The sequence below is a fragment of the Cucumis melo genome, chromosome 10 (assembly GCF_025177605.1).
Source record: "Cucumis melo cultivar AY chromosome 10, USDA_Cmelo_AY_1.0, whole genome shotgun sequence".
NCBI classification, from domain to species: domain Eukaryota; kingdom Viridiplantae; phylum Streptophyta; class Magnoliopsida; order Cucurbitales; family Cucurbitaceae; genus Cucumis; species Cucumis melo.
In genome coordinates, this window is record NC_066866.1 from 27614704 (window position 1) to 27626448 (window position 11745).

General features: G+C 35.6%; 2 protein-coding genes across 3 annotated transcripts; both read left to right on the plus strand.

Moving 5' to 3' along the window:
- Positions 1-3949: 3949 nt before the first annotated feature.
- On the plus strand, positions 3950-4399 carry LOC107992097 (secreted RxLR effector protein 161-like). Its single transcript, XM_017047765.2, has one exon. It carries the CDS (start codon positions 3950-3952, stop codon positions 4397-4399), a length of 450 nt encoding a protein of 149 aa, XP_016903254.2.
- Positions 4400-5474: 1075 nt separating this feature from the next.
- On the plus strand, positions 5475-11398 carry LOC103502548 (uncharacterized). Of its 2 annotated transcripts, none has more exons than XM_051090816.1 (15): positions 5475-5934; positions 6860-6967; positions 7592-7651; positions 7762-7863; positions 8227-8310; positions 8392-8510; positions 8648-8749; positions 9051-9167; positions 9584-9649; positions 9754-9820; positions 10220-10273; positions 10360-10449; positions 10537-10653; positions 10742-10768; positions 10857-11398. In XM_051090816.1, exons 1-15 carry the CDS (start codon positions 5914-5916, stop codon positions 10950-10952), a joined length of 1230 nt encoding a protein of 409 aa, XP_050946773.1. In that variant the 5' UTR covers positions 5475-5913; the 3' UTR covers positions 10953-11398. The 2 variants fall into 2 exon arrangements, with proteins under 2 accessions (XP_050946773.1, XP_050946774.1); XM_051090817.1 differs by having other exon boundaries at positions 5479-5934; positions 10603-10653.
- Positions 11399-11745: the final 347 nt, after the last annotated feature.

Genomic DNA, 11745 nt, shown 5'->3' on the forward strand with positions numbered 1-11745 from the left:
CATTCGTGTTGTTCAGATCCATTCGTGTTGTTTAGATCCACGACATTTAGGCTCGATTCAAATCCACGACGCTCCTCTCCATTCGACTGTTTAGATCCACGACGTTTTGTTCCATTTAGTTCATAAGGATGACAAGACCCAGGCTTGGTTTCGTTCTATTGATGACCCCTCTAAGAAGCCAAGTTCCTCTCAAATTCGACACAATATTATTCTTGTATTTGATTTCTCTGTTTTTGGTGTTGGAAATTTATTTGGCACTGTGTTGTGATCTCAATTTTTGCCATTCTTTTGATTGGGAAGTTATTTGTTGGCTGAGTTCCTGACTAACCTTTTCAGATAAAGAAAAATGGCGTAGCTCATCCCATAAGCATGTCGTTCTTGATGGCACGAATTACATTACATGTGTCACGCCCCGTCCCAGTCATTTTCTGCAACCTATTGTAGGCGTGCTGCTTAGGCCTTCAATGCTTACCACATCATGTACTAAACACCGAACACCTAGTAATCGAAACAACTTCTCTTTTACAATTCCAATGCAGGGCTTAATTAATGCCAAGCTTTCTTAGCACAACAGCGAAATACAAAAACTTAAATTTCATTAACTTAGCCTTACCACTAGGCCTTTAATACTTAGCTTAACAATACCTTTCAACTACTTATGTGACAAAAACAAGATAGTGCGGCGGAATAAGTACAAAATTTTTCTTTATTCACTTAACACTTTTACAATGTTCAAACAGAACTTAGACTTTTCCTTACAACAAGACTTAAACATAATCTTTAAGCCTCCCTTCACCTAGCATAGCTTTTCCAACTTGATACCTAGGTTGCTCGCCTCATCGTGTTCCAATGCGCCTTGTTCTCTTTTTGCCTCAAAGGTGTAGCTCTTCGATTCGAGGTCTTTGGAAATCCAAAATCCCTTTCTCTAACCCCTCCACGTCCTCAAAAAACCCTTTTCTCTTTGCGCCACTAAATACTGCTCGTTGCAGCAGGTACCTAGAGGTGTAAAAACTCAACTTAGTTCTTTGCATCGATTTCCTAACCACCTATCTTAGCATACCACATTTAGGGCTATTCCTCCCCTAACTCATATTATTGGCTCTCTGGCTTCCCTGGCTTGGCCTTACAGTATTGCTTTCGCCTTCCTACTGAGTTGAGTCATGTGCGCTAAGGAGCCATGCGATTACCAACCGGCTCCTTAGATGCAAAATAAGATGACATGGTCGTCATGCCACATAAGGCTATAGAGTAACTCTGCCTTCCCTCCTTAACTAGACTACAATGCTTGAGATCCATCCATTGCTTGGCTTCAATGCCTGGTAACCTTGGGAGGAAAAACTTAAAACATAAGTCAAACAGGCTTAGTAAGTGATGGGTTTGAGAAAACCTTTTAGGAAAATAGTCACAAGAAGTCCATGACAAAATAAACAGTAAGTCATAACACATGAAGTTTGACGCAGCGAACTAATAATACAAATCGTGTAACCATCAAAACTCAAATAACCACACAACAAATTACCAATTGTACCACAACCATCGACGTAAGGTCATTCGGAGACATGGAAACTCCCCTTGCTGACCTGGAATTCGCTATCGCCAGTATCACGAGAGTTACCTGAGATATCTAACAGTGTCTAGCCACATTCACATTCTTAGGGGTGGGAGTTACACTCCAACAAAGTCTCTTAACATCGTTTCCATAGCGAGCACTACAATGCCATACGCTAGAATCGGTTCATGACAAGCCCATTTTGAGACTTAAGAATCTCCCTTCGCTTAGATCTGGAATTCACACTCGTGCAAGTTACCTGAGATTTACGCCAATGCCTCGTCGTGCATTCCACCTTTCTCAATCTAGGATTTTCCTTCAACTAGCGTCTCATTGCAACTCGCTCAGACCTGGGATTCTAGCCTCGCTTAGACCTAGAATTCGCACTCAACTAGTGTCATACGAGTTACCTGGGATTTCCACCAGTTTCTTGTAATAGATCTCATTTTCTCTTAATAAACAACCAGTACAAACAATAAATAGAAAGGTTAGTTCCCCAGCTTAATTACCTCACATAATATCACAGTAGTAGCAATATCATACAATAAGCATTAACAAAAGAATAATTTCAGATGATTGTTAACAAATTACCTTTTCCACATATCAGATTAACAAACACAATATTAACTATTCATGGAAGTCATTCATAAGGCTTTTCCTTCCATTGATGGAAGATTCATAGATATTCTACTTATGAGAGATACAAAGAACAAACATTGTTACTAAGATAGTCGTAAACAAACACAGAAAAGAATCAGCAATAAATGATAGTTTAGTATTCATGTTGAATCTTGGTTTGTCGCTCACAAATATACTTTAGTCTCAACCCCTTCTCTTCTCGCCCAGCGGTTCCCTCATATGTGGTCCATCTCTCTGAACTTTCCTTGTCACTTTCATTAGAAAATCACACTCTTCCGAAACTCCCATTTTCTTCTTTGGCCTTTGGCCCCTTTTATAGTGACCTCCCATACCCAAGGGTTATTTCAACACTTTACACGTGTCTTCTTACCGACTCTTCGTGCCATGCAACCAACCCAAACTCGACACATGGGCTATCCATCAGCGGCGATTGGACTTTTTTCTCGAGATGCACACCTTATCTCTTTGAGAAGCAAACTCTTTAAATTGTCTGACCTTCCTATCTTCTCAGGAAGCAGCAGACATTTACTTTTTCTCAGCGAGTGGTCAAGTCATCTTGACAAGACACTTCCTTACTTCTTTCTTAGGCGTAGGCACTTCTCCCCGTGTTACTATGTTGAATGCCTAAATCTTGGCTTTCAACGCATGCTTCTTCCTTGCCAACTTATTCTTATCGCATCGTTTGCCTTCTTGCCATGGAACTTAGACTTAATCACTTATTTCTGTGTGACCTTCTTTCCCTTTTCACGTTCCCTCACGGAATATCCTATACTCTTATTCGAATTGACCTCCCGACAAAGATCCTCTCAACCCGGGCTTCCTTTCTTCAGGCTAAGGCCTCACACATACTCCTTTCACAGAACATATTCTTTGATCAAGAATCTCTTTGTTCAGTGTCCTTGTTGCAAGGTCTTTATCGCGTTGGTGGTACGCGATCAGGACCTCACAACTTGGGCCCACCAAATGAAGAGTTTTTTTATCAATCGAAAGTTATAGCGTATAGTTACTAGAGATATCACCAAACTTGTCAAACCCACTACTTCGTGAAAAACATTAAGAACACCATTGGGAATGATGATGCAGGCCCCTCTGATGTCACTATTTAAGAGACTACTATAGAAGACGACAAGTACATTGAAAGACATGAGGACTAGGATAGTAAAAATCATTAAATCATCACTTGATTGGGTAACACTTCTATTCCAGCTATTCATACTCGATTTAATGCATTGATATTGCAAAAGAACTTTTAGGATTTTTCGTCTACATGGTTTCAGTCTATTGGGCTTGCTCACTATTATCAATTATATTCTTGACTTGTTAGTCTAAACCATGAAAGTCAGACAATCTGTGAATGAATATCTTGCTACTCTTCAGCTTATTTGGACTTAGTTAGACCAGGCTAAAATCAGTCATGACCATATTCACCTCATCAAATTCGAAAAATGATGACATGATTATTGCAAGTGATGACCCTCAAGCCATTTATGATTTACAATGTTACCTAGGTAAGCACTTTGAGATAAAGGATTTAGGAACCCTCAGCTATTTTCTTGGTCTTAAGATCTCATCCTCTTCTAATGGCTACTACTTTTCTCAAGCAAAATATGTCTTTGACCTCCTCAGTCGATCTAGTATTACTGATTCTGCCACATCCTCAACGCCTCTGGATCCAACTGTGCAACTCACTCCTTTTAATGGTGTTCCTTTGACGATCCCATTTTGTATCGGCAACTTGTTGGCTGCCTAATTTACTTAAATATGACCCACCTAGATACTGCGTATGCAATTCACATTGTTAGTCAATTCATAGCTGCTCCTCGTACTATTCACTTTACTACTGTCCTTTGTATTATTCGTTATATTAAAGGTACTTTGGGTCATAGTCTACAGTTCTCCTCACATTCCTCTTTGGTTCTCTCTGGATTCTTTGATGCTGATTGGACAGGTCATCCTACTGATAGAAGATCCAGCACTAGTTATTGCATCTATTTAGGTGATGCTCTTATCTCTTGGCGCAGCAAGAAACAATATGTTGTTTCTCGTTCCAGCACAGAGTCTGAATATCGTGCTCTGGCTGATGCCACTTTAGAATTAATATGGCTTCATTGGCTTCTTACTGTTATGAGGGCTCCACAAAGATCACCCATTATTCTTCATTGTGATAACTGTAGTGCTATTCAGATTGCACACGATGTATTCCATGAATGAACAAAGCACATTGAGAATGATTGCCATTTTGTTTGCCATCATCTTCAGAGCAACACTCTCCATCTTAACCACTTACCAACCAGCAGATATCTTCACCAAAGCTCTCCATTCTCCTCGCTTCACTTAGTTACTTCACAAACTCAAAGTGGTCTCTACTTTATAATCTTGAGTTTGAGGGAGGGTATTGACATAATTAGAATAATTTTTAGAAAATATTATTTTTATTTATTTTACTTATTCTTTCATTAAGTGGCTTTTAGTTGGTGTATAATTAGGCTTGTAATGTGAGTGAAGAAAACCATTATTCAATAAGAAACCAGAGTATTTATTAATTTTGTAATATCTATCCACCCCTCTAAACTTTTAAAAAGCAAACATTTCTTTTTTGTTTGATCTTTCCATATTATCTTGCCGCATAATATTTATATATGCAATATATTCTCTTTTATTACAAACATACACCGATATGTAATTATCATGTTCAAAGACCAAGCATAATTTAATTGACTGTGAGTGTATTCGAAGTATGACTTATTTGGCAAGAAGATATGGTGATGACGTCGTACTTTGTTACATGTAGTTAATAAAAAGGAATAAAGTATTATAATCAAAATAGTTTATTTTTCTAAAGTATCAAAAGCATATATTATTTTAATTATACTCCGAATTTGAATTTGAATTTGAATTTGAGACATAATATATTTGTGAAAGAAAACAAAATTGAGAATTGATGTGGGCATTGTGAAACCGAAAAAACGGAAGTAAATTTTAAAGACGAAAATAAAAGAAAAAAGAAAAAAGAAAAAAGAAAGGAAGGAAGAAGGAAAGAAAGATGAATATATAATAATAATAAAAGCAGGATGGCAAGAAATAAGGGGCACTAACGCACGTCTCCCACTACGCAACAACATTCTACTTACAATCATTTATTATTATTATTATTATTATTATTATTATTATTATTATTATTATTTTAATTTCAAAAAAAAAAAAAAAAAAAAAGAGCAAAATTGGGCAAAAGCCAAAGGTTGTGTGACCTGTGAAAAAGACACAAGGCATGACAGTCTCTAAACTACATTCAAACAAAATTCCATTTCTTCTTTATTCTTCATTCTTCTTCCTCTATTCTTCTTCTTCTGTTTGCTGTACTTCTAGTCCACCACCAAACTCTACAGCTAAATCCTCTTCTTCCTCCTTCTCCACTCAACTCCCTCTCTTTACCCTTCTCCTTCTTTAACTTCAACCAAAAACAAAAAAAACGTGAAAATACTTTGATTTTATTTCAATGGGTATTGCTACTTCTTCCTCTGCTCTTCTGTTCCACACCTTTCCCCTTTTCTCAAACCTTCTCATATTCCTTGCTTTCCCTCTGAATATTCATCATTTTCACTTTACTTTCCCATTCCCAATCTAAATTAGAAATCTCTATTTCAACATCACTAAATTAGGGAATCCCCTCTTCTTTTCTCTTTTCTTTGCTTTTCTTTCTGCATCTTCCACGATTTTGGATCAACATGATCAAAGCCTTCGCTTCTGTAATATCTCTCACCTCTCCCTTTTTTTTTTCTTTTGCTCTTTGCTTTCTGTAACCCATTTGCCTTCTGTCTCTTTATTTTTCTCTTCTTTGATCATTTTTTTCTCGGTCGTCCTTATTTTATCCTTTTTGTGCTTTCTGGTGCTCTTTTTTTTTTTTTTTTTTTTTGAGATTTGGATTTTGAATTTCGAATTTGGGTTTTCTGGGTTGCGGTTATTTGTTTGGAGACAGGGAAATTGACTGTTGTATTGAATTTTTAGAATGCCTTGCAATCTTTCAAATGGGTTGTTGTTGGTTTTATCTCTTGGATTCTGATACTCACTTCGTTAAGTTTTGTGTGTCTTCCTTTTATCATATTGCTCTGCTTGTTTTTGTAGGCATTAGGGAGTAGAGGATCATTTTGGGTAGCAATAGAGAGTTGAATTTAATTTTTGAACTGTATTTTTGAGCTATCTCAGCTCAATCCTAGTTGATGGGTTGTTTTAACTCCACTTTTCAACTTAGAAGCTTGTAATTTCTACTGGGCAAGTATAGTATTACCATTATCCTTTGTTTTCTTTTTTTCCTTTCTATACAAAAAGGAGAAAAACCCCAGAACACAAGTACTTGGGAATTTGAGATTTGAAGATTTTAATTTTTTCAACCTTCTCAGTGGGGATGATTAATTTCAGAATTGCATATGACGATGTTACTTAATTTTGATTTTTGGTGGAGAACTGGCAATCAGAATCTTTGGAAGCTATCAAAATTGCAGTTTCTCCAATATTGTTGCTGCAATATTGGTTTGTTATTTTTACAAGTTTTTGAAAGTACTTTGCCCCTCTCCATGGGTCTCTAAATCAAATAAATAACTCTTATCATTATTGTTTTCATTTTTGTTTACATAATTTGAATGTTTCTTGTTTAACTCATTTTCCATGTTTCAGAATTTCATACTATCAGACTCAAAGAATAGATTGCGAATCTATACTTTCTTCGCTGCCGTATTCCTTGGTGCTGGAGTTTATTTCATTGCAAGTGAATTTATTACAAAGGTAGAAATTGAAGCATATTTTTCCATAATTCTTGTACCATGCTGTATGCATAGAGATGACATTGGCAGAATATCTCGAAGGTTAAGTTAATGGGTTCGAGATGCCCAGTTGTCCGTAGTGCTGAGACTGAGTTAGTCATCTTCATGTAGGATTCAAATAATTGGCTTTCTTACAGCTTACAAAATTTTGATTCTGCATCTAAAGCATTGGCTTTGCAGATTACTGTGCATTCACCATCTATATTTCTTGAATATAGGCCCTAGATTGCTTGATGGTTAAGTAAAATCCGAATTAACCCCAGTCCTCAACTCTTGGAAGAATGCTTGTTTATGAGTTGTTAATCTCCTTTCAATTGATAGTCATTGGGTTAATATTTTCTGTATCATCTCACTGGCTATTATCATGCCCAGAGTATTATTCTTATGTAGATATTAAGTTTATATTAGATAATGTAATATTAAATTTGTCTTCACCCATCAACTTAAGTTTTTGGGTCAATAGGTGATTTGAGATTTTATAGCTCTGCTTGTTAGCATAGATCATCATGCATTCAAGTCATAACGATAGGATCATCATTCAAAATGACTGAAATGAGTCCATAATGGATATTTGACAAACTTGCAGGAAATTTTTAGATGGGAGGTATTTTATTCTGCCCGAAATGTAAAATCCAGCACATGCAAGGTTCGTCTAGTCAGACCCTGAGTTCTTTTTATGGTTTATCATTGACTTTTGTTCTAGTTTAATAAGTTTTCTAAATCCCTCGCTCCCACCTCATCTTCCTTCCTTCGTAGAATCAATGTAGGCCTCCTGGGAGCGAGTCTTTACCAGAAGGAATCATTAGTAAAACATCTAACTTTGAATTTCAGCCTCTTTGGGGATCGTCTTTACAAAATGTAAGTGATTTGTAGATTGAAATCTTGCTTACTAGATTTCTGATATGAACCATTCTTGTCCAATAAAATGAAAATTTTCTTATGTTTGAATAGAGTGTTCAGTTCATTTATATTGAGAGTGGAAAGTTAAGATTTCAGTTTTCATGATTTGTTGGTAAATGATTTGAGATAAGTACTTTGTTTCAATCAAGTACATGGCTTTGTTAATTCATTTAATAGAACAATCCAATTATTTCACTTATATACAACTTGGTTGATGAGTAGACGAGATCTGTATACAAAAACTACACGTATTTATTGTTTGGGCCAAAAGATGATGATCTATTATGCCTCACTGTTAATTAAAAATATGTTTTGTGCCAGAAAAAGCCGAAGGCTTCCAAGAACTTATTAGCAGTTGCTGTTGGAATCAAACAAAGACATGTAGTGTCAAGAATTATTGAAAAGGTTGTGATTTGCTTCCCTTATTCTTCATTACATCTTTTTAGCAATCTTAGTTGCTTGTTAATGCATATTTTTCATTTTCAGTTCCCTCCAGACGATTTTGACGTGATTCTTTTTCATTACGACGGTGTTGTGGATGAATGGAGGGAATTTTCATGGTATTCTCGTGCACTACATGTCTCTGCATTGAATCAGACAAAATGGTAATATTTATTTCTGAAATTGATGATTATGTTCAGTTTCAATCTCTCGATCATATGCTTTACACCCACTTGAAGTTGCTTCCTTCCTTACCCTTTAAATTGGAAATATAATTGGAATACAACTTTCTATGGCATAGGTGGTTTGCCAAGCGTTTCTTGCATCCAGATATAGTTGCTGAATATAATTATATATTTCTTTGGGATGAGGATCTTGGCGTCGAATATTTTGACCCAAAACGGTAGGTATTATTTTCCTTTCAAGTTTGTTGAGTTCATGGTAATCTTTGTTTTAATATATGATATAATGCTTTACAGGTAAAACATACCTTTGGTCCCTTAAATTCCATAGAAGAAATAATTTAGCTAGTCCTAGTGGGTTTTATTATGTAACAATTTAGTTTTTATATTCTCAAACCTATAAGAATTTAATCTATAGACAAGTATGTTAACAATTTAGTTTCTATACATTGTACATGTTTGTTATTTCTTTTACTCAATTTCACTTATATGTCTTCTTTCCTACATATAAAACTGTGTCAGATATGTATCAATCCTCAAGGAGGAGGGGCTTGAGATATCACAACCAGCTCTTGATCCTGTTAAGTCCAAGGTGCACCAGCCTCTTACTGCACGCAAAACAGGATCGAAAGTTCACAGGTCAGTTTTTTACATGGCATTTTTGTTCTGATTTTTTGTACTTTTACCATTATATTGCTATTGTTTGAGACTGTGAGTCTAGACAACTTATACGCATTCAGTAGAAATTTTTTGGGTCTTCACATTGAACAAAAAATAGTCATTTTCCCCAAAGGTTGAGTTGAACTTTCAAACTAGCCTCTTATCGGTTCCACAAAGTTTACTAGAATGAAATGTCTATTTTAGGTTTCAGAGCTCTGTTGAATGCTATAATGATGTTTTCTCACCCTCCAAATTGAACTACCTGTTTCCCATAATCTGTCACATCTACTGATATAAAAGTGTCATATTCTCCGGTTTTATTTTTGCTGAACTGCATATTTAGTCTTCAATTCATCCATACTTATGTTGACCAATTTTCTATAATCTTCAAACAGAAGGTTTTATAACTTCAAAGGCGCTGGACGGTGCTATGCTAATAGCACTGGTCCTCCATGCACAGGGTAAAAAGATTATTGATCCTTTCAATAACAGGGTTTTTCTAATTTTTCTAATATTGGATTCAAACAGGTTAATAAATTGTATGTATTTAATTAATTTGATGTAGATGGGTTGAAATGATGGCTCCTGTGTTCTCAAGGGCAGGATGGAGATGTACATGGTATATGATTCAGGTAAACAACTACTATTGACTGAGATTCAAAGAATACATCTCAAAAGTGGGAGTAGAAATGATCTTTGAACTATTTTGCAAGACTAATTTTTTGAAAGAACATAAATGTTTTAAATCTCAAAAATGGTTTCCAAAGGATATTGTTTGCTCTTGAACTACCCGAGATCAGTACATAGATGATAAGAGCTATATGGTTCGGTCCAGCTATATGGTTTGGTCTCACATCCACGACCTGGGGTTCATATGTAATGACAGTACCACTAAGTTCAAAGTATTATATTCAAAATTTGATTCACTCCTTACATCGATATCAAACCTTTGTGAAAATTTCAAATATCCATATGTAAACAGAAATTTAATGCCAAAATACCCTGGCTATTACTTTCTCTCTGTTTTACAGAATGACTTGATCCATGCATGGGGCTTAGATAGACAGCTTGGCTACTGTGCACAAGTAATTTTCATACTAAACCATTACTTCTACTTGGCTTTTAAACCATTATTTCCTTGTTGAGTTTGTGATTATGGATTCTCTTTTAGGGTGACCGTACAAAAAAAGTTGGTGTCGTTGATGCAGAATACATAGTTCATTTAGGACTGCCAACGCTTGGTGCTTCCCATGATAATGCGGTAAAGTTCCTAAGTCAGATCATTCTGTGAATTTAGGCCTTCAACCGGTTATTTGTTGCACTTACTTTTACTGTGATTTTTCACTAGCTTTCATTTAGCATTAAGTTACCCAGTGTACATTATGGCACTAAACTGAACTTCCCATTCGAGCAGCTGAGTTCCAATGCTTTGTCCAAGAAAGATTCGTCAAACTTAGATGGATCGGTTTGTCTGCTGAAAACTCTAAACTCACCCAAATTTATATTCCATTTTGTTCCATTATAAGACCTAGCTTAGTGTTCAATTCTTGCAGGAACCCCAAGTGGATAATAGAGTGAAAGTAAGTTACTACAATCAATCCAAGTATTTTTGTATCTCCGATCTTGAGTAGGTTGTTAGTGGTTTGTAATTTATCCTAAAATGTGTAGGTGAGGATGCAATCTTCCTTAGAAATGCAGATTTTCAAGGATCGATGGGCTGATGCCACAAAGACTGACAGATGTTGGATCGACCCTTATCCGTAATTACAGAAGTTAACCATCGTTATTTTGATTGTTTTGTTTACATACTTCTGAAATAAAGCTGGAAGTGAAGGTGTTCCAGTCTCCATTAACCGAGCTCAAACACAGCTTGAGCATTTAGGCTTGGATAAGATTGAAGATATCTCAGAACGACTTATACCCAACAAATTCAAATAACCAAGGAGGAGGCTTTTCCATTTGGAATTAACTTGCCCTTTTTTTACTCTATACAAAATAATGTCTTCCAAAAGGTTGGTAATTTGTTTATTATTACTATTATTTTTGGGGGGGATTTGTTGAAAATGCATTATAGTTTTCCTAGAAATTATAGTTTGAAAATATGAGGTTTTGTAAAAGTTTCCATGTAATCTGAATAAATGTATAGTTTGCTTGTATTGGATAGTACTCGGTCTTGGTTAGATTAATTATTTGTTAGGTGTTTGTTATTCTGTTATGTTCTTATATCTCTACATAAAAGTACATCTAATGGAGAATAAATATAAATAAGACATCAAATATATTTACCCTCATTTCTTCTCAATATGGTATAAGAGCTTATATGGTTTTCCATCTCTTTCCTTTCTTTTGCACCCTGGCTTCCAAGAACCAATATTTAAAATCCTCTAGCAATACATCTAATCTTGTGTTGGCTACAGAGCCTCTCTTCACTTATGATAATTACATTTTGGACCTGAAACAACAATTTTGCAGTTGCCTGGATTTTCAACTCAGTTTCTGAAGGTATTTTTCTAGTATTCTTTTAGCTTTTATAGTTCCACACAAAAAATCTGGTTAG

Coding starts and splice junctions, on each gene's coding strand:
- LOC107992097 (XM_017047765.2), top strand. CDS start 3,950: ATGACCCACCTAGATACTGCGTATGCAATTCACATTGTTAGTCAATTC.
- LOC103502548 (XM_051090816.1), top strand. CDS start 5,914: ATGATCAAAGCCTTCGCTTCT. Junction 8,750..9,050: donor GAATATTTTGACCCAAAACG/GTAGGTATTATT, acceptor AAACTGTGTCAG/ATATGTATCAATCCTCAAGG. Junction 10,450..10,536: donor GTGCTTCCCATGATAATGCG/GTAAAGTTCCTA, acceptor ATTTTTCACTAG/CTTTCATTTAGCATTAAGTT.